The sequence below is a fragment of the Aricia agestis genome, chromosome Z (assembly GCF_905147365.1).
Source record: "Aricia agestis chromosome Z, ilAriAges1.1, whole genome shotgun sequence".
NCBI classification, from domain to species: Eukaryota; Metazoa; Arthropoda; class Insecta; order Lepidoptera; family Lycaenidae; genus Aricia; species Aricia agestis.
Window position 1 is genome coordinate 4,881,628 of NC_056428.1, and position 23,924 is coordinate 4,905,551.

The 23,924-nt window shown below is 32.3% G+C and overlaps 1 protein-coding gene across 2 annotated transcripts in view; it reads right to left on the reverse strand.

Annotated features, from left to right (window-relative positions):
• Positions 1 to 776: 776 nt before the first annotated feature.
• Positions 777 to 23,924, reverse strand: part of LOC121739174 (arf-GAP with dual PH domain-containing protein 1-like) — a 42,386-nt gene continuing 19,238 nt past the window's right edge. The window contains exons 2-8 of one of the 2 annotated variants that reach the window (XM_042131522.1): positions 21,692 to 21,917; positions 17,317 to 17,490; positions 12,947 to 13,039; positions 12,128 to 12,304; positions 11,479 to 11,714; positions 1,646 to 1,840; positions 777 to 1,127 (exon numbers count right to left, since the gene is read on the reverse strand). In XM_042131522.1, the coding sequence (XP_041987456.1) occupies positions 1,063 to 1,127; positions 1,646 to 1,840; positions 11,479 to 11,714; positions 12,128 to 12,304; positions 12,947 to 13,039; positions 17,317 to 17,490; positions 21,692 to 21,917 (1,166 nt within the window). In that variant the 3' untranslated portion in view covers positions 777 to 1,062. The remainder of the gene's footprint in view (positions 1,128 to 1,645; positions 1,841 to 11,478; positions 11,715 to 12,127; positions 12,305 to 12,946; positions 13,040 to 17,316; positions 17,491 to 21,691; positions 21,918 to 23,924) is intronic. The other variant, XM_042131523.1, reaches the window with a different exon arrangement.

The window sequence follows — 23,924 nt, forward strand, 5'->3', positions numbered from 1 at the left end:
TCTACACGGTACTCGGTAGGTGTAATCACTAATCAGGCCCAATGAGTGAGTTCCACCACACCATTAAACAACTGGATTAGGTTATTATTATGACATTTGTTAAAGGAAACATTATGGCGTAATTATAACCATTGCGTAGTATAGTTGACCACTCAAATAATTTACTTTGTCACGGACCGCATAAATATCGACCACGGGCCGCATGCGGCCCGCGGACCGCAATTTGACGACCACGGCTATAGAACTTTGTAGTTAATGTCATTCAATGTATTTTACTGTGTAAGAGAGCACAAATATTTTATCACGTATAAATAAATACGATTATACTACAATCATGAACCACTTTTCAATCACACTACCATAACAATAAGGTTCAAAATACGGAACTTCCAGAGACTTGCTAAAACAGTAGGTACTTTATAGTGTGTAAACTATGTCATGCTTTAGATATAAGCACTCAATGATTTCGTACAAAACATTGGGAATTTAATCAATATCTTACATTTTGTGTACTTATGAAATTGATTGTACTGTCAGTTCTTGATGGAAATTCATTTTATTCATTAATTACTACTACTACTTAGTAATTAATGAACTAAGTGGGAAAAGTGCACGTAATTTTATTTGTGTTTTCATAATTTTTGATTAAATTCCTAGTGTTTTGCATTTAAATTAATAGAACCAAATTGTTATTGCTTTTCAATAAGTCAATTTAAGTATATTTCTTCATGATTATAAAATTCTAAATTGATTCACAGATATTACGAATAACTTGAATTTTATTTTGTGCGAAATCATTTTATGTTACACTAGTAAAAATAAATTAGTCAATAAATTAGATTCAGTCCATTCACATTCAGATTTCATATGCAATCTTAACTAAAATATTTACAATGACTAAAACAAAATGGTACATACGAACATATTTCACGGCAAACATAATTTTATTTACAAATAAAATATTCTAAAAAATAAACGTTTGCGTACAAAATAGTTGTGATTTTACGTTGAAAACGATCTCGAAATAGTTTGGTAGAACTTGCGTAGCTTGTGTACTGCAGACTACCTCCCAGAGAAGATGTTCATAGAGCTATTCGTGTTGCGTTTTCTAACGAGGTTTGCTTCAACTGAAAAAAAGGTTTAATTTAAGCAAGATTTTAAATGAAATTTCAAATAATAATCAGAGTGCCTAGCCAAGTTATTGTTCGAGCACTATATGTGAGATAACTTCTCCCTTGCGCATAGCAAGGGAGTGGCTATCTCACTATGCACTAAGCTTGAATTTTACGAACTTGTTAACAGACTTACTGTTAACATAAATAAACGGTGCTGCTTGCCAGTTCTGTTATACTTGAACTTGGCTTGACAAGCTACCGCGTGTTTAGACATAATATGGCTTTTAGTATTTCGGACTAGCTTCCAAGATTTATTCCTTAGTACAACACGAAAACATCTAGCGCTGACCAATACATCATGTGCCTTATATGAGCCGAGCGTTACAACCAAGATCGCAAGGCTATTATGCAGAGGTACCTACTGTATAGCTTTCGTAGTAGTTAAATATTTAGCAATCAGCTGTGCTACAGCCTCGCTCTTAAGCCTTTTCTACAGGTGGGCCGATTAAAGACTACTAAAGACTACTCACTAGTAGAGTCCTGCGGCGTGAGCGGCCGCCTCAGCGTCTGCTGTATAACAGCGAGCCAGCCGGCGCGGTCTTCATGCGTGGTCGCCGCCAGACTGAACACCCGCTCCGGCGTCACCAGGTGGAATGGGAACCTGGCCTCCTTGCACCCGTTACCCGTGTTAGACACTTTAATCTGGTACCCGTTGGACTCGTGGCCTGCAAATGAAAAAAAAAAAAACTTTCGAGATCCATCCACTTTACGAAATTAGTTAAAAAAAATTATGGTTCAAGCAACGGGACGAGTCTCAACTCACAAGACTTGATGCTAGTATCGCAATGTGTATGAAATTTTGTGACTATTAGTCATCTAGATTCACCAAAGTGTGCTTCGGACCATATTATTATGCATTGTGATTCTAGAGGACTCCCGCAACTCCATTAGGCCAAAATTATATTATCGCGCGGGAACCGTACATTTTTACGATATAAAAAGTATACCATGTTTTCAGCAAAATCGGTTCACCTGTTTGGGCGTGAAAAGGTAACAGACAGACAGATAGACACACTTTCGCATTAATAATATTAATATGGATTTCGATTAAAATTTAAAAAAAAATCGTCTCTTTACAAATTTAATAATTTTAAAAATATAGAGTCTTGGCAACAGCACTCCCGGGGCTCTAAATTTGTCAATAAAAATCGTAATAATATATTTTATTCTCAAACTAAAAATATTAAATACAATAAACAACCAATTTAGATAAGCAGTAGAACAATATTAATTAAATATTTTATATGCTATAGGGCAATTCCATATGTGACTGACTCTACATTTGATACGACTTGCGTTTTATTTTGTCATATGTTATGGTTACTATCATGTTGTTAGTATCAATTTTAAGATGGCTTTGTAGCAGATAAAACAAGTAAACTTATGTAGAAAAAATGTTATACACTGTTGTTTTCAAATAGCATTTATTTAGTCAAACATAAACGTAACCGACACTACATGCAAAAGGAAGTCGTTTCCGAGAGTGTTTGTAAACACCAATAATCTTCCTCTCTGTGTGCTAAATAACTCTACTTTGTATTTTTATCGAAAGTGCATAAAACATACTATTATAAAATGGTTACTTAAAACCTGTAAGTTATTTAAAAAATATTTATTAGCAAAAGAAATCGTGACCGACACTACAGCCCAAAACGTGACCGGCACTACACTCACTTTGTGCTGGTAAAAGTCGGTAGTTTTACATTAAACTTTAAAATTTATGTATCGCAGCACGTACAGTACGAACTCTTAAAAGTATATAAAAGCTAATCAGTCATTAGTTAATTCATTAAAATGCTTTTTTGAACTTAAACGTCACAAAAACGAAATCACTAATAATTAGTCAAAAAATAACTCAACACGAAATCTTCTCAAAAACTATTAACATAATAACCCAAGAGGCAGCGATAGGCAGACTTTCGTCACTTTTTTAAGCTAAAAATTTTTCATTATATGAGCCCTATAGAGGTAAGAACGACCAGACACTATGGAGTTTCGGTCGCTATTATTTTAAAAGGTTTCCAGTTCTGCAGGTCTATCTTACGTTCAATAAAGTTTAAAAATCAATAATTTTATCTTATTTTCTTGCGATATCTGTAATAATCTCATATCTTACTGCCAGATTTTTGTGACAATTGTTTCCCATTTCCAGACATCGCAAAATTTTGGATTTTATTTGACTTTGAGGTGGTCTGGCAGGTTCTTAAAATAATAATTTAGCTTTCTGCTTCTCTCTCTCTGCTTTCTATAGCTGTTTTCGCCATCTATCAGCAAACATAACAAACAAAACGCTACTTTTGGGCGTGATCGACTCTATAATGTGACCAACACTACAAAAATATTTTTTAGAGTTTAGCTATGCTATAAAAAAAGATGACAAATTTTTAATGCCACTATCATTTCGCCGTCACGTAGGAAAGTTTCTAATTTTGTTGATGTAAAAGTAATTTTACTGCAATTATAGACAAAAGTAATGATTTTTATGTGACCGACACTACAACTCGACACTGTGATCTTACAAGCTTATTATATCTTTATAAAAATGAATTTTCTCGAATCTCAAAAGCTATATCGGTATTTAATTGTTTGAATAATCAGTGTGTAACAATATATGACAAGAATTTAAAATACATAACGTGAAAACTAAGTCAGAACTTCATCACACAAAACCACACTCAGCCGAGCTCACGACATCATCTCATAAATAGCAGCTTTGCTAGAAAAGTAATGCTTAGAAATTGTTGCTTCTATAAAATCTTAATAGTGCCATAATGTTGTGACTATAATTAAGTATTTTTAATACCAACATCATATTTATTTTTTTAGTTTATGGTAGACTTTTACATGGAACTGGCCTGTATACTAACCTACGCGTTTATTAAATTTATTTTGAAATAATATAATATAATGTAAAGTCAGTTAGAATTTAAATAATCACAGAATTTCTTTAATTTACCATAAAATTAATTTTCATTTAATTTTATTTCAATAAATAGAGCTTATACCTATCCTACAAGTTACAACGTTACTAATGATTAACGTAAATCTATACTAATATTATAAATGCGAAAGTATCTCTGTCTGTCTGTCTCGCTTTCACGCCAAAACTACCGAACCGATTGTAATGAAATTTTGTACACAGATAGTCTAAAGCCTGAGAAAGGACATAGGCTACTTTTTAACTAGAAAAAAGGGTTGTAAGGGGGTAAAAATCCGTAAATTTGTTCAAATTAAGTTACTTCCAAAAATACATAATAGATGGCGCCGTGCCGTCTCCTACATCGCGCTGACGCTTGCGCAAAAGTGTTTCTATAAGAGGTGGTATCATCTTACAACCGATTTTTGGTTTTTTCGATTGTCATTTCTTTATTTACTTTATTAAATTATAACTTTGTACTTTATCTATGCAGTGATGAGTGACGTAACCTTAAACCTATCAATGATAAATAGTTTATGGGTGAAGTTGTGTAATTGGGGGGCTAAATATACTTTAAAATTTGGCATAAATAAAGTTTAATTTAGAAAAATGAAATAAGTTATGTGCACGCTGCACAGCTGTTTTTGGGTGTTTTGATTTAAGGGGTACCAGGGTTTTTTTATAAAAGCTTTTGACACCAATTTTGTTGTTTGAACATCGCGCGCTATAAACTGAGGTCCACGCGGACGAAGTCGCGGGCAACAGCTAGTCAATTGTAAATTATCTATCTAAATTCGCATTAGGGATGTGCACCGTGCATTATATTTGTCGATTTAACGATATTCCATTTATTTTCATTTTTTAATACAAAATAGGTACCTATATTTAGTACCTACGTACAACGATTAAAACTCAATTTTATTTTACTTACTTACATTATAAAATATATGAATTATTATTTTTAACAAAAAATTAAAACCGACTTCCAAGGTAAAAACAATAATAATATGAACTAAAAAGTATTAAATAACTCTTACTCTATAATAGTGCTTTTATCAGAATTCGTCTAAATCGCTTCGCTTAAATAACTGCAAGCATTTACCACAATTTCGCTTAAATAATGTGAACAGTTAACATTCGTAGTGGTTATTTACGCATAAAGCCTTATCTTGTAGACTAAAAAGAGTGAAATTATTATTTTTAATAAAAAATTAAAACTGACTTCCAAGTTAAAAACAATAATAATATGAACTAAAAAGTATTAAATAACTCTTACTCTATAGTGCCTTTTTCAGAATTCGTCTAAATCTCAACTATTTCTGTACATACTACAGTCTAAATTATTTTGAAATCGGTACCAGCTAATTTGATCGTGATTTCAGTCAATGTCAGAATATCTGAAGCTTTTGGGACTGGTACCGACTTCAAAGTAATGAAGACTGTAGTATGTACAGAAATAGTTGAGACTTAGACGAATTCTGAAAAAGGCACTATAGAGTAAGAGTTATTTAATACTTTTTAGTTCATACTCTATAATAGTGTTTTTTTCAGAATTCGTCTAAATAAATCGCTTCGCTTAAATAACTGCAAGCGTTTACCACAATTTCGCTTAAATAATGTGAACAGTTAACATTCGTAGTGGATAATTATCTGAAGCTTTTGGGACTGGTACCGACTTCAAAGTAATGAAGACTGTAGTATGTACAGAAATAGTTGAGACTTAGACGAATTCTGAAAAAGGCACTATAGAGTAAGAGTTATTTAATACTTTTTAGTTCATACTCTATAATAGTGCTTTTTTCAGAATTCGTCTAAATAAATCGCTTCGCTTAAATAACTGCAAGCATTTACCACAATTTCGCTTAAATAATGTGAACAGTTAACATTCGTAGTGGATAATGACGCATAAAGCCTTATCTTGTAGATAACTAAAAAGAGTGAAATTATTATTTTTAATAAAAAATTAAAACCGACTTCCAAGGTAAAAACAATAATAATATGAACTAAAAAGTATTAAATAATTCTTACTCTATAGTGCCTTTTTCAGAATTCGTCTAAATCTCAACTATTTCTGTACATACTACAGTTTAAATTATTTTGAAGTCGGTACCAGCTAATTTGATCGTGATTTCAGTCAATGTCAGAATATCTGAAGCTTTTGGGACTGGTACCGACTTCAAAGTAATGAAGACTGTAGTATGTACAGAAATAGTTGAGACTTAGACGAATTCTGAAAAAGGCACTATAGAGTAAGAGTTATTTAATACTTTTTAGTTCATACTCTATAATAGTGCTTTTTTCAGAATTCGTCTAAATCGCTTCGCTTAAATAACTGCAAGCATTTACCACAATGTTGCTTAAATAATGTGAACAGTTAACATTCGTAGTGGATAATTACGCATAAAGCCTTATCTTGTAGATAACTAAAAAGGGTGAAATTATTATTTTTAATAAAAATTAAAACCGACTTCCAAGGTAAAAACAATAATAATATGAACTAAAAAGTATTAAATAACTCTTACTCTATAGTGCCTTTTTCAGAATTCGTCTAAATCTCAACTATTTCTGTACATACTACAGTCTAAATTATTTTGAAGTCGGTACCAGCTAATTTGATCGTGATTTCAGTCAATGTCAGAATATCTGAAGCTTTTGGGACTGGTACCGACTTCAAAGTAATGAAGACTGTAGTATGTACAGAAATAGTTGAGACTTAGACGAATTCTGAAAAAGGCACTATAGAGTAAGAGTTATTTAATACTTTTTAGTTCATACTCTATAATAGTGCTTTTTTCAGAATTCGTCTAAATAAATCGCTTCGCTTAAATAACTGCAAGCATTTACCACAATTTCGCTTAAATAATGTGAACAGTTAACATTCGTAGTGGATAATTACGCATAAAGCCTTATCTTGTAGATTCATACTCTATAATAGTGCTTTTTTCAGAATTCGTCTAAATCGCTTCGCTTAAATAACTGCAAGCATTTACCACAATTTCGCTTAAACAATGTGAACAGTTAACATTCGTAGTGGATAATTACGCATAAAGCCTTATCTTGTAGATAACTAAAAAGGGTGAAATTATTATTTTTAATAAAAATTAAAACCGACTTCCAAGGTAAAAACAATAATAATATGAACTAAAAAGTATTAAATAACTCTTACTCTATAGTGCCTTTTTCAGAATTCGTCTAAATCTCAACTATTTCTGTACATACTACAGTCTAAATTATTTTGAAGTCGGTACCAGCTAATTTGATCGTGATTTCAGTCAATTTCAGAATATCTGAAGCTTTTGGGACTGGTACCGACTTCAAAGTAATGAAGACTGTAGTATGTATAGAAATAGTTGAGACTTAGACGAATTCTGAAAATGGCACTATAGAGTAAGAGTTATTTAATACTTTTTAGTTCATACTCTATAATAGTGCTTTTTTCAGAATTCGTCTAAATAAATCGCTTCGCTTAAATAACTGCAAGCATTTACCACAATTTCGCTTAAATAATGTGAACAGTTAACATTCGTAGTGGATAATTACGCATAAAGCCTTATCTTGTAGATTCATACTCTATAATAGTGCTTTTTTCAGAATTCGTCTAAATCGCTTCGCTTAAATAACTGCAAGCATTTACCACAATTTCGCTTAAATAATGTGAACAGTTAACATTCGTAGTGGTTATTTACGCATAAAGCCTTATCTTGTAGATAACTAAAAAGAGTGAAATTATTATTTTTAATAAAAAATTAAAACTGACTTCCAAGGTAAAAACAATAATAATATGAACTAAAAAGTATTAAATAACTCTTACTCTATAGTGCCTTTTTCAGAATTCGTCTAAATCTCAACTATTTCTGTACATACTACAGTCTAAATTATTTTGAAGTCGGTACCAGCTAATTTGATCGTGATTTCAGTCAATGTCAGAATATCTGAAGCTTTTGGGACTGGTACCGACTTCAAAGTAATGAAGACTGTAGTATGTACAGAAATAGTTGAGACTTAGACGAATTCTGAAAAAGGCACTATAGAGTAAGAGTTATTTAATACTTTTTAGTTCATATTCTATAATAGTGCTTTTTTCAGAATTCGTCTAAATCGCTTTGCTTAAATAACTGCAAGCATTTACCACAATTTCGCTTAAACAATGTGAACAGTTAACATTCGTAGTGGATAATTACGCATAAAGCCTTATCTTGTAGATAACTAAAAAGGGTGAAATTATTATTTTTAATAAAAAATTAAAACCGACTTCCAAGGTAAAAACAATAATAATATGAACTAAAAAGTATTAAATAACTCTTACTCTATAGTGCCTTTTTCAGAATTCGTCTAAATCTCAACTATTTCTGTACATACTACAGTCTCAATTATTTTGAAGTCGGTACCAGCTAATTTGATCGTGATTTCAGTCAATGTCAGAATATCTGAAGCTTTTGGGACTGGTACCGACTTCAAAGTAATGAAGACTGTAGTATGTACAGAAATAGTTGAGACTTAGACGAATTCTGAAAAGGGCACTATAGAGTAAGAGTTATTTAATACTTTTTAGTTCATACTCTATAACAGTGCTTTTTTCAGAATTCGTCTAAATAAATCGCTTCGCTTAAATAACTGCAAGCATTTACCACAATTTCGCTTAAATAATGTGAGCAGTTAACATTCGTAGTGGATAATTACGCATAAAGCCTTATCTTGTAGATTCATACTCTATAATAGTGCTTTTTTCAGAATTCGTCTAAATCGCTTCGCTTAAATAACTGCAAGCATTTACCACAATTTCGCTTAAATAATGTGAACAGTTAACATTCGTAGTGGTTATTTACGCATAAAGCCTTATCTTGTAGATAACTAAAAAGAGTGAAATTATTATTTTTAATAAAAAATTAAAACTGACTCTCAAGGTAAAAACAATAATAATATGAACTAAAAAGTATTAAATAACTCTTACTCTATAGTGCCTTTTTCAGAATTCGTCTAAATCTCAACTATTTCTGTACATACTACAGTCTAAATTATTTTGAAGTCGGTACCAGCTAATTTGATCGTGATTTCAGTCAATGTCAGAATATCTGAAGCTTTTGGGACTGGTACCGACTTCAAAGTAATGAAGACTGTAGTATGTACAGAAATAGTTGAGACTTAGACGAATTCTGAAAAAGGCACTATAGAGTAAGAGTTATTTAATACTTTTTAGTTCATACTCTATAATAGTGCTTTTTTCAGAATTCGTCTAAATAAATCGCTTCGCTTAAATAACTGCAAGCATTTACCACAATTTCGCTTAAATAATGTGAACAGTTAACATTCGTAGTGGATAATTACGCATATAGCCTTATCTTGTAGATTCATACTCTATAATAGTGCTTTTTTCAGAATTCGTCTAAATCGCTTCGCTTAAATAACTGCAAGCATTTACCACAATTTCGCTTAAATAATGTGAACAGTTAACATTCGTAGTGGTTATTTACGCATAAAGCCTTATCTTGTAGATAACTAAAAAGAGTGAAATTATTATTTTTAATAAAAAATTAAAACTGACTTCCAAGGTAAAAACAATAATAATATGAACTAAAAAGTATTAAATAACTCTTACTCTATAGTGCCTTTTTCAGAATTCGTCTAAATCTCAACTATTTCTGTACATACTACAGCCTAAATTATTTTGAAGTCGGTACCAGCTAATTTGATCGTGATTTCAGTCAATGTCAGAATATCTGAAGCTTTTGGGACTGGTACCGACTTCAAAGTAATGAAGACTGTAGTATGTACAGAAATAGTTGAGACTTAGACGAATTCTGAAAAAGGCACTATAGAGTAAGAGTTATTTAATACTTTTTAGTTCATACTCTATAATAGTGCTTTTTTCAGAATTCGTCTAAATCGCTTCGCTTAAATAACTGCAAGCATTTACCACAATATCGCTTAAATAATGTGAACAGTTAACATTCGTAGTGGATAATTACGCATAAAGCCTTATCTTGTAGATAACTAAAAAGGGTGAAATTATTATTTTTAATAAAAAATTAAAACCGACTTCCAAGGTAAAAACAATAATAATATGAACTAAAAAGTATTAAATAACTCTTACTCTATAGTGCCTTTTTCAGAATTCGTCTTAATCTCAACTATTTCTGTACATACTACAGTCTAAATTATTTTGAAGTCGTTACCAGCTAATTTGATCGTGATTTCAGTCAATGTCAGAATATCTGAAGCTTTTGGGACTGGTACCGACTTCAAAGTAATGAAGACTGTAGTATGTACAGAAATAGTTGAGACTTAGACGAATTCTGAAAAAGGCACTATAGAGTAAGAGTTATTTAATACTTTTTAGTTCATATTGTTATTGTTTTTAACTTGGAAGTCGGTTTTAATTTTTTGTTAAAAATAATAATTTCACTCTTTTTAGTTATCTACAAGATAAGGCTTTATGCGTAAATAACCAGAACGAATGTTAACTATTCACATTATTTAAGCGAAATTGTGGTAAATGCTTGCAGTTATTTAAGCGATGCCGCAATTTAAAAACTTTTATCTTTAAAGGTTCAGGAGTTCTGTTCAGTGCCTTTGGACACCTTCGTATGAACTATCTCTTATTCGTAACATATGTTTAAGTTACTAGAAACAAGATTTTAACCACTATGAGTCTTTTGATAAATTTTAAGGATTTTCCTCGATTGCTCATAGATCCCATCACCAGCTCACCATTTTCGTAATTATTATACAAAATCAAGATTATATCCTATACAACAACACAAGAATTTTGAAAATCGGTCCACAAACAGCGAAATAATCATCAAAAACATCTGCTTCGATGCAAAATATCACGAAAAGCATCAATAATCGGGTCATCATGTGATGACCTATGGCATAAATATGATTGTGATGATGATGATCAATTAAATTAATGTGTTAACTTATGCTTTCAGTTGTTTAAACAACGCCGAAATCCCCGAACCTGTATCTATAAGTATTCAAAAGTTCTGTTGGGTACCTTCGGATCCAGGGTATAACCTGGTGCAAAATCTTACTTTTTGGCAGTATTTACCTTGAATGCTTCAGAAAAAATTGAAATCACTATATGTTTCCATACAAATATCAAGGAGTCCCCTCGATTCCTCCAGGATCCCATCATCAGATCACCAGTGTTGTGAACATGGTACCAAAATCGAGTTAAACCCTATACAACACAAAAAATGTTTTGAAAATCGGATCACAAACGGCTGAGTTTTCGTTGAACATACAAAAAAAAAAGATACATTCAGCCGAACGTCCTCCTCCTCCTCCTCCTTTTTGGAAGTCGGTAAAAAAGCCTGATTAATTTTATATAATTTCCTGTCCATTATCATAGTGCTATTTGTAATATCCTAGTAAATTACTCACCTATGAAAATTTCGCCTTTCGGATACGCGTCCAAAGGTTCATCGTGGTACATCAGTTTTCTGTCGTCCAACGTGAACCATCGTCTTCTGTGGACGTCAGATAGCCTGGGGCCGGTCTTCCACAGCCAGCCTTCCCGAGCGAAGTCCTTGGGCAGACGGTGGATGAGGTCAGATTCCGGTGTAGATGGAAACGCCACTTGGAGGAGATGGAGTTTGGCGCATCGTATCGCTGTGTACCTGAAATTTAAAGGTTGTTATTTTTATTACTTTAGGAAAAACTTTTAATTAGAAATTTTGGAATAAAAAATGATTACATTTATATTACTTTAATTTTACATTAATTTTAAATTAAATACAAGTTATCGCTTAGATTACATTTTCATCTAACTTCTCAAAAAAAGAGACGGTTGTTTATTTTTTATACATTTGAATGTTTGTGTCGCCAGAATTATGTTCGTAAAAAAAGGTAGTTGTTACATTAATTTCCTCCTTTTTTCTAATTATTTTCATAGTAGTCTTGTATGATAGATTATTACCAATGTTGGTTTACAAGAGTCGCGCTGGTGGAAATGTGTGGTTGTTATTTTCATTTTCAAATTTTGCCAGTTAAATATTTTCTAACTTGGCAAGGAAAACAGCGTATACTATACCATGCGTTTATAACTTCTGGGTCCTCGTGGTATACGTAGATGTGTCTCGTAGATCCGTCTTTCATGAATGTTAGCTGCATTGAGTTCATGTGCCCTATTTTCTGGGGCGCGAACGAAACGTTCAGTTCCGATATTTTGAGAACACCCTTAGGTTCCTTATTCTCCTTTACGTGATACCTGATTAGAAAAAAAAAAACTTAATATCGATATATATTTTTTATTTATGCAAACGTCTTATAAAATGCAATAGTTGTTTCAAATTACTTTTCGGGTTATTCGATAGTTACTCTGCAATATATAATATTATATTGTATATAGATATGTTTTTAGTTTTTCTACAAAAATCCTGTCTTATTTTATCATGACAGCAAAATTAGGTCAATTTTGTAAGAAAGTTCGTATTAGAACTTAAATACAATAAGTAAGTTATAATATAAAGCAATAAAGATTTAAATATCTTTTTCTAGCTCTACAACCTATCAGAAAATATTTTATTAAATAACGTAGTTTAAAACATTTCTGGATATCGATCATTATTATCCATAGCTTAAAATTTCGTATATCAATGTACGTCTCACTGTGAAGCTATTAATCGTTGGGTATCGAAATATGAATGTGACTTAGATTTATGATGTAATTGATGCAGAGATATGGGAAAGCATAACGGAAAGCGCATGCTTATTAACGACGTCATGATAGTGATGTGCCTAACTATCGATAAATACAATTGCAACGTCCAACGTCGTCCTTTAAAATACATATATAATTCATACAATAGCCACGCACTTCCTTTATAATAAAGTCGTACTCGCATCTTACCTCAAACGACCAATGTTTTTGAGACGGAGACAATCGAAAATTCGTCCGAGACAACCCGATGCAAAGCTACAGCCGTCTGTCGTGTCTTGGTACCTAAGAACCAGTCCGTATATGTTTTAGGGGAACTATTCATTTCGAATTCGGTTTATTGCTCTTTCATTTAACAAAATCTACGCTCATTTAACAGGAATAATTATTGTACGCATTAACAGTATAAACACGATACACACTCGATGTTCCTTTTTTAATTGGTGTCTTTAATTAATTAAGCTTTTAATTAGAATGTTTTTCAGTCTAACAATAATCTAAAATTTACACAAAATGTTTATTGTCTTTCTTTATAGTTTTGCAAATTGGCTATTAATTTTAATTAGCACATACTTTTTAAATAAAATATATTTTGTATTTTGTTTTCAAGGAATTAATGAATAAATAAACTAGATCACGGTCTTTATAATTTATTTTTTGAGAAAAATAATTGGTTATCTTTTAGTGTGTCGTAAAATTGTAATTTGATACTAATTTTGCAAAAAAAAACCTGTAAGATTTATACATGGATAGAACAAATTATTAATGTTCGACATAATTCTTACAATTATCGTTGAATCACATTGACGGCGCCACGAATATGTAAAATGATATGCTTACTTCATCATCATTTATTAATATAAATTTATTTAGTAACAGTTTAACAAATCATCGAGCTATGCATTTAAATTGCCAAAAATTAAATTCAGTTTTATGTTTACAGCACTATTTTTTCATGATAAGATGTTTGCCTAATTTATAATAATAATACAAAATATTTTATAATAATTTACTCTTTAACTTTTCACAATCACAATCAGTCTCATATCTTAAATTATCAGCTCTCTTGAAGCGCATTCCCATGGGAAAACTTATGCGTCACCTACCGTGGGATTTGCTCCCACAAACAGTTTATACTTACTAGTTTAGCAACGGCTTTTGAATTTTTCTTGCCAGTGACATTATATATTTTTAATAAATTAAGACTTTATAAGAAATATTGTATTTTTAAAAAATACAATAAAATTCATAATGAATTGAAAATGTTGAATTGAAAAAATATTTGAGCATGAAGTTACTAAATTTGTTATTTTATGTTTTGCGAAGACCTTCTTACAAAGGAAAAACAGTTATTAAAATATTTTTCACATACATATATTATCTTTAACTTTTTATTTTTTTAATGAACTTGTTTATTATTTTATAATTTTTTAAACTAACAACGCATTTGTGTTTTTATAACTTATAATATTTTTATGACCCTTATTAATTATAAAGAATTTACGTCGGTGAAATAATTACTAACGTATTATTGGAGTTATTATGTACGAGAATATAAAAGTTATGACGTATTAGGGATAAATTAACTGTTACGGTCAATGAACATTACTTTGAATATTTTTTTATATTTCCACAGCCACTAAATCACTACTTTTACGTATATCAAACTTTACCATATAAATAAATTGACGTTCTCATAATTGCTACTTAATGTTCTCTGATAATTTCACTCGATCTATATATTTTGCTTAGAATAATGGTTTTCCTGGCTATAGTTTGTGCGTTCTAAGATGATATAGGTGACAGTTTTCATGTTCCTTGCTACGGGTTTTTTTACAAGAAAATAAAAAAAAAACAAAATGTTGTAAATTATATTCCATCTACAAAAACAAATGTTTCCGATAAGTAATTGTAAATGAATAAAAATGAAAAGATAGTAAATGCTAACTTATTAATAAAAATTATAAATATTAACTGTGAAATAGGAGTATAAAATTATTGTTACGAAAACATTTGAATAAAATGTCATATGCATGAAACGGAACTTATGTCAATAGAGATTGACTCTGTTGAATCGAAATCAAATCGATAAAAAAGGGCGGCCATCTTAAATCGCCGGCACCACTGAAATGTCAGTACGAAATCGATAATTTCGATTGCAATTCCTTTACGAAGTGATTCGATATTTTTAAACTATCGATTAATTTTTGTTAGGTAACTTCCCTACTATTGTCAATTATAATGTGTCACGCATATCATCATAAAACGCACAAACTATAGTAGTGTTACGAACTTATCGATATTTTGATATATCGACAAGTTCTAACCCGTAAAGCGTCACGTGTGACGCATTCGAGCGTGACGCCTAATTTAGAGAATTGATTCGCTAACGAGACAAAAAAATTCACAATAAGTACTGAAAAATAAATGTTTACCGTAAAAATTGTGATAAGCGTGTGAGAACGAGGTCTGTCATAGTTACGTGCGTGTTCCTATGTGTTTAAAGTGACGTACATATTTGCACAGGCTTTGACGTAGCGTCCACGGTGCGTGGAATATTTGTTACCTACGTCATTTTAATTAAATATGTAATATAATATTTTACAAAAGGCTATCTAAACTTTTACTGCTATCTAGATCCTCGCTTCTGGTCGTTAAAGTTTTACGAGCGTTTGCGTTAATTCGCGGCGGATAGCGAATTACAAAAAATGTAAATAGTGACCATTAAAAAATTCATGGAAAATTTAGCCTATACGAGAATAGTGTTGGCTTATCAAACGAAGTATTTATTTAGATGTTAAATTGACGATAATTTGAATGAATATTCATTATTCAACTCAATTGAAACACCTTTGACGCCGTGTAATGCCCACTGTATACAGTCAAAGCAAGAAACATTTAAGATAAATGATCCAATGTTTTGAAATATGAGCACGAAGCATGCAGTGGTCTTAATGAATGCTAGAATATGAACATCCAAAGCACACGATATTAAGAGGATCTTAAAAAGCAACGATTCAAATAAATAATTTAATAAAAAGTCGTTTATCGATAAGTCATGCTAGGAATATGTCCCATTCCTATCGAGTTTATAAATTTTGTTTCCAGGTAATTCTACAAACTACAATACCTTTACCAATAATTAATTTGAAGAACTGTACTAATTTCTTCTGAATAAATATAAATATATTCAAAAGTTGTTTATAAATTATTAGCTAATCTTATCAAAAATGACATCATTTCTTCAAGCAGAACCTGCGCAGAACCAAACACAAACAAAATATTTAACGGCATATTGTAGATATCTTTAAGTACTGTATAAAGACGCTATCACATAAAAATTTGCAGGTCGATGTCTGTCAGCGCGCGTAAGTACAGTCGTACAGTGGCGGTTACGACGCTCGCCGCGTTCTTGATAGGGCGAAAATATATGAAGGAGAGCGTTTCTTATTTTTCTTATAAATGGAATTGTTATTTATTTTTATATAAAATATTTAGCACTTCGTACAGGGGACTAAATAAGTAACAATTATTTTGTATATTTATTTTTCTTAGTTCAGTGTGTACTAATAAATATACTTAATATTATAATATACTAGCTGTCCCGGTGAACTTCGTGTTACTTAAAAACCTTCCCTGGACTTCTACGAATATTTAAAGACTAAAATTAGCCCAATCCGTTCAGCCGTTCTCGAGTTTTGCGCTTAGCAACACATTCAGCGACTCATTTTTATATTTTTTAGTCTTTTGCGATTACCACGATGGTTAAAACTTATTTATGTGAAATTTTGGTATGCGGCTACAAAAAATTTATGGTGTAGACGTGGAGATGAATATTTAAATCTTTTATTTGAAACCAAAATATCCTAGCAGTGTGACTCCTAATTCTTTAAAATGGTACTTACCTGAAAATCGCTGATATTTGTGAAAAAATGTGATAGCGTCCTTAACTTCCTTATTACAAAGGAGATGGCCAAAAAATCCAGAGGTGACAGTTCAAAAATTAAATTGGTAGTTCTTAATTCACAATAAAATAATATTTTAGTGGGTAGATTTAAGTAAGTTAAAGCCAGAGCCAGAGATGCATTTTTATAAGATTTCTAAAAGGAGGCGGTTATACAGGGTGTAACAAAAATAAGTGATAATACTTTAGGGTATGTACGTCTTCCTGGTAGAGAGTTCACTGTGAAAGTAGCAGCGCTGAAAGACCAAAAATTTTTTTCAATTTTGTATGGGGAAACTCGTGGCCCTTGTCCATACAAAAGTGAAAAAAATTTCGTCTTTCAGAGCTGCTACTTTCACAGTGAACTCTCTACAAGGAACACGTACCTACACATCCTTTAGTATTATCACTTTTTTGGTAAACACTGTATTTTAGATCGGATAAATTATATTAAGTAAGTATTTTTTAATGTTAATAGCCTTTTCATAATGTATGTCTATCAATAACATAGAATATCATTGATGTCTATTGTTCTATTTTTGACAATCTCCCAATTTTGCTACAGTAGAAAACCACTCTACTCTACCGACTTTTACTTCGCTTAAGATTTTAAACTCACTTTAGCGTATCGTCATTTTCGTTAAGCACGAACTTTCTTAGTTGATATCTGCTGTCTTCCTTCCCTCTCTTCATGAGGAAACCTTCCATGGTGCCAGACAGGTAACTCTGTCTTTCACAATGACAGAACTCCTCCCGTTCATACTTAGCTCGAATCCACTGTTCTATAAGCACTCTGAAAAAGGAACATTAAATTTTAGTAATTTGAAATAATATGCCAAGTGCGAGTCGGACTCGCGCACGAAGGGTTCCGTACGGTTCTAGAGGAAAAATAGGCGAAAAATAGTGTTTTTGTATGGGAGCCCCCCTAAAATATTTATTTTATTTTAATGATTGCATTATTAATTATTATTAGACTACAAATAAAATTAAGGATAATGTGAATACAAGTGACTAGCTGTTTCCATTATTGATTACGATTTACGAGCCAAAAAGGTAAAAAAAAATACGTTTGTTGTATGGGAGCCCCCTTTAAATAAACTCGTGACGCTCGGGCCCTTGCCCATACAAAAGTGCAAAAAAAAAGGTATTTCAGCGCTGCTACTTTCACAGTGAACTCTATACAAGGAACACGTACAAACCCTAAAGTATTATCACGTCTTAATTTTGTTACACCCTGTATAAAATTCTCGTGTCACAATGTTAGTTACCGTACTCCTCCGAAATGGCTTTACTGATTTTTACCAAATTTTATATGCATATTCAGTAGGTCTGAGAATCGACTACTGGCTACTTTTTATATTGATAAGTGCATTTGTTGAATAAATAATAGTAAATTATTACAACTCGAGACTGACGGCGACCATTGTTTGTGCCACGGGATAGCGATGGGCGTTGCCATGGTGACATACTTATTTAGTCACTTCAATAAAAATTCGTAGTTTTATACTTAATAATTATGGGGCAAATCAATGGCGAAATACTTTTTAAGGCAAAACAACGTTTGCAGGTACAGCTGCTAGTAATAGATATAATTATGACGTTTTTGAAATGTCAATGTGAGTACGGTCGTGGAATATGAAGAACTCTACATTTCGTGGACGGTCACACTTGGCCGTATTTTATTAAAATGAATGAATTTACCTGCGTCTGTATTCATTTGTTTCGTGTTTAATTTTATTAACAAAACACATAAACAACCTTTATTAAGTAAATTTTAAACAAACAAACATAATGGAATATACCTACCTACACACAAAATAACTTTTTTTCGTAATTATTCATTTTAATGATTGTATAATATAATTTTATTTTATTATGTTTTAACAATCCATACTAATATTATAAATGCGAAAGTGTGTCTGTATGTCTACCTGTCTGTCTGTCTGTTTGTTACCTCTTCACGCCCAAACCGCTGAACCGATTTTGCTGAAATTTGGTATGAGGATACTTTGAACCCCGGGAAAGGACATAATAATATGATACTTTTTATTCGTCATCTAGTGCTAAAATAATTAATTACATATTATGATAGTTTCTAACTAAGCAATTATATCAAATACTTTGCATAATGCCCGGTTGTTTGTTGACCAATCCACAATTCTATATCGTAAAGATAATCTCCTGTTAAAATCCTAAGTAATTGATCATAATAAGGTAAAACCAGAGACTAGACATTTACATACGTGTATATTTTCTCTATGGTAAAACATATTTGACTAGACATAGCCTGATCATGATTACCAACGCTTTTGACTGTAATAAATACCAGTAGTCGACCTTGATTCTGCTCATAATACTATGAAATGCATAGCATGAATTACATCAGAAAATATTTGTTTACACGGCATATTTCATTGTTTACTTTATTCAACATTATATCAGGTTTTTTAAAATAAGTATCTAGACCTAGACGCCCCGGCTTCGCACGGGTATAAAATAAATTATGGCCTAAGTCACTGAAAAAATGCTTTAAGGCGATTCAGTAGTTTGATTTTAAATAATTTATATTCATTACTACCTACGTCCCGCAATTGTTAAATCTGTAATATCTTCGAAAATATTCATTTAAAATTAAAATCGTAATAATTATGCTGTAAAGGGCCATAATCAATAATGTATTTAAACCTTACAAACAGATAGACAGACTGACACGTCAAACTTATAACACCACTTTTTAGGGTTCCGTAATCAACAAGGAATCCTTATAGTTTCGGTCTGTCCGTTTGTCCGTCTGTCTGTCTGTCTGTCTGTCTGGCCGCGATTTTTCCCAGAGACTACAGGACCTATAAAGCTGTAATAATTGGCATGAATGCACATATTAACGATGCCGACAAAATGGTACATGAAATCTTTAAAAATATTTTTATGGTACCTTCCCTACATAATATCAAGCTTGGATGAATTTTCTTTTCGCGTCCGCCCCATCGTGTGGGGTGTGGTTGGTTAGGTTTTTTAAAAATATTATGAGTATTCATTTTTTCCGATTTAGGCATCCATTTGTGAAATATTAAGTTTTAAAGTGGAAAAAATGTTAGAGTCCAGTGTTTTCCCCCCCTTCTACCGGCTTCTGGAAATGTGAAAAAAAATTCACGGGAGTAGGAAATGTGCTGAATTAAAAAGGAAAACTATGACGGCTAAGAAAACTTCATAAATTTTTGAGTTATAGTCGATCAACTAAAAAAAATGTATTCGGCGAAGTTTAAAGGAACTTTTCGTTCAAATTCCTTAGAACGTAACCACAGAATATATATTAGTAGTACCAACAGAATTCCCACTCATGACACCCGTTTAAAAAATAACAACTCATGATACGATAAGTACTATAAAGTTCAAATTCCAACCGCGCAGTGCTAGTATTTGCCTACATGTGCGCTCTCTTTCTATCGCGTAAGAGGTTTCTGACGAAATCAAGATTGTCTCCTTTTGGAAAATAAAATAATCTTCTTTTAATTACTATAGCTACTAATAGCATACTCTTTTATAGTATTAATCAAATTTTAGTAACCCAATGTACATTTTATTATTTATAATAATTTTATATTCGATTATAGTGTAGGAGCTGGTCAGGAATTTTTTACAACTTAAACATAGTAACTTGTATTTATTTATGTGTACATAGTATGCGGTTTGTTTGTAACAAATTGGTTTATTTGCTATGTTTGTGTATTTTTTTTATCTTTTTTTGTATTTTAAAGTCTTAAATTACTTTATTGAAATATTTCTTTGACTTTTTTAATTGTTCATATTTATCAGATTAATAATGATTATGTCACAGCGGTTAAATCAGTACGTACTTAGATATATGCGACAAAAAAATCATGCGCGCGCGTCACCGCTCGCTTGTGAGTCCCTTGTGATCTGCCCCTTTAAAGGGGTACTTACAGTTCGATACCTAAACGCGCGAGCGGGACAGGCCTGACGTAACTGAGATGATGTTGTTAGTAGTGTAATACTATGAATACAAAAATTATCAAAAACTAGAGGTACTACGGAACATGATGGAACCCTATATTGCGCGTGGCCCGACACTCACTTTGCCGGTTTTGTCTTTTGTCTCTGTTTTTTTTGTCGGGGGTAAAAAAATGTTTTACAAAATAAAATTTTTCAAATAATGAAAAATTGCAATAAATAATGTCATTCTTTAAGACGATTATCTTAACCATCTGCACTTAAGCTGATCATGGCCAAGAAAGTAATCCTCCAATAATTATAATCCACCTTTGGTAGATAATTTTTTTTGGAAAAAAATTTGTTAAATTTCAATTATAATAATAAATTAATTATTAGTATTAAGTAATATATTTTTTTAATTGATCTATCTAATTTAATATTTAGACATTTATTAATAATATTAATCCCAATTTAACGAAACTTTATAATTTTATCTTCGACTAAAATTAAATTGAAGAAATATTATAATGAATTTTTATTTTTAAATGTACTCATTTATATTTTCTTGTTTTCATTCCAGTTTTACAAACGTATACAACTTGATGTTATTTAGAATTTGATGGATTGTACAGAAACTTGAAACCCTTAAAATCTTATGGTCATATAATGGTATCAATATAATGAATGATGACAATTTTAATTGAATCATATTGTTTATAGTTTACTGCATGAAATATTTTACTAATGTCTTTAGTTATTTTAATATTTATTTTGTTACTATTTGCAAGCGGATATAGTATATACTGTACCTACTCTTTGTGTGGTTACTACAAACTGAGATACCTTGTGCTGTAAACAAAGGCAGCTGTGACACAGTTCATACTAGTACGGCTGCCAATGTTCTCCCTATATCAGTATACTTTGCATAAATACATATTGTGTCCCCTCATTGTAAAAAATTGTAACGAAATTCATTAATAAAAAAAATATATTATTTAATATATATTTATGGTTTGCTTGGTTTTAAGGATTAACAAACTCACTGTGGATCATCCTTCTTCGGCCGTCGGTAACACGCTGGGACCTGCTGCTCATACTTCTTCTTAGCAGCCACATTCCCCACCTCCTTCATTCTGTGCAACTGGGAGACCTCCCAGCGGTCCAGATCCAGGTGTTTGACCTTGCTGATGTGGGCGCCCATGCCGCGGTGGACGCTGGCGCAGCGCATGCAGATGAAGATGCCCAGGTTGTAGGAGGCCCAGTCGGGGTCTGGAAGGTAATGAATTGATTGTAGGGTTAGTTGCACAGCCTTTAAAGTTACTAAAAGTCTAAGGGCCTGTATCAACACTTCCTGATAAGTGCCGGAGAAGCAATCCACAACTTGTCTGACAGATATCTGTCAGAAAAATTATGGATAGCCTATCCGGTACTTATCAAGTGGTGGTGAAACAGGTCCTATCTGGCAATGAGAAGCAATTGTCATTAGTGTTCGGCAGAGGAAGACGAGATTCCTATAAAATACATCCCTAAGAAAACAAGTTAAAAAAAATTGAGGTTTATACTTTTTAATGAAATTGTATTGGTGGAAGTCTGTTACTTATTAATTATTATAATTATATATACCTACTTAATATAATAAATTCCAAATTCTGACGGCAGCACTGTAGAATATATTAAACTAGACGTTCCACGCGGCTTCGCCCGCGTAAATTAGATATTTCACAGACAAATTAGTACACAAAAATGCCTATGATCCTTCACGTGGTCTACTTCTTATCTTTCCCAAATAACAAAAAAAATGCTCTAGTAGTAGATAAGCCCTTTCAAATAATTTCCCCCGTTTTTTCCACATTTTCCTCTATTTCTTAGCTCCTATTAGTCTTAGCGTGATAAAATAAGTCTGTAGCCTTTCTCGATAAACGGGCTATCTAACACTAAAATAATTTTTCAAATCGGACCAGTAGTTCCTGAGATTAGCGCATTCAAATAAGCCCTTTCAAACAATTTCGCCCCGTTTTTTCCACACTTTCCTCTAATTATTCGTTTCTATTAGTCTTAGCGTAATAAAATATAGCCTTCCTCGATAAATGGACTATCTAACACGCAAAATATTTTATGCTAAGTACTCACATACCCATGCATATGTCAAAATATTTTATGCTAAGTACTCACATACGGTTTTACTCGATCGAGCAATCGCGTAGAGTAAAAACCACTGCTTGAGCTTTGTCAACACATTCAGCATTATTCGATAGTTTTACTCCAAAATCCAAATCCAGTTTTGTGTGGACCGCAAAACTCACACGCTTTAGTAAAGCTCGACGGCTCGCGTCGAGTAAGTTTGATGGAAATTAGATTTATTCAATTCCATCGAGCTGGCTCGATGCGAGCCTTCAAGCTGTGGGTTTTGTCGGTCCACACGGTAATTTTTACACGACTTGGAATAAAACCGTATGTGAGTACTTAGCATTACTCTTCGTCAACTGAGTGCGGCAGTCAGTGTGGTTGCGGATGTTACGCCGTAAACATAACAATGTTATTAATTTTATCACTCCGATTAAATATCTTAGATTACATATTTAATCGCTTACCTGCGTAGAGGAGTACCCTGATAAAGACTGATGAGGCTAGGCTAGGCTAGAAGTTATTCCACATTCTAGCCTACTTAGAACATAACGTATTTCACATTCTAGCCCACTTAAGCCTAGCCCACCCAATAGTGAATAGAGCCTACGACCTATTTTGTTATCGTTCGATCGTATATTTATGTGGACGTCGCTCGAGTGCACAAGAGAAAGTCTCGTAGGAACTGTACGTTTTGCCACCATCCATACTTATGGAGATACTTTGAGTCGTGGTAAGGGACATAAAGTACTTTTTATCCCGGAAAAATGTACGGTCCCCGCGCGATAACGAATTTTGGCGCATTGGAGTTGCGGACGTCATCTAGTAATTACATAATGATATTGTAGAGTACGTTAGAAGGATTATTATATACAAACTTTCATCCCCTATTGTAACCCCTTGGAGTTGGAATTGATCAAAATCCTTTCTTAGCGGATGCCTAAGTCATAACGTCTACCTGCATGCCAAATTTCAGCCCGATCCGTCCAGTGGTTTGGGCTGTGCGTTGATAGATCACTATCGGCCGTTCCCAATATATGATCTATCTCTGGTTTTGCCCTACTAGAGATATGAATAGCTCACATTAGACATTAGAGACATATATTTTATGTCAATTGTGATAGATCAAATATTGGGAACGGCCGTATGTCA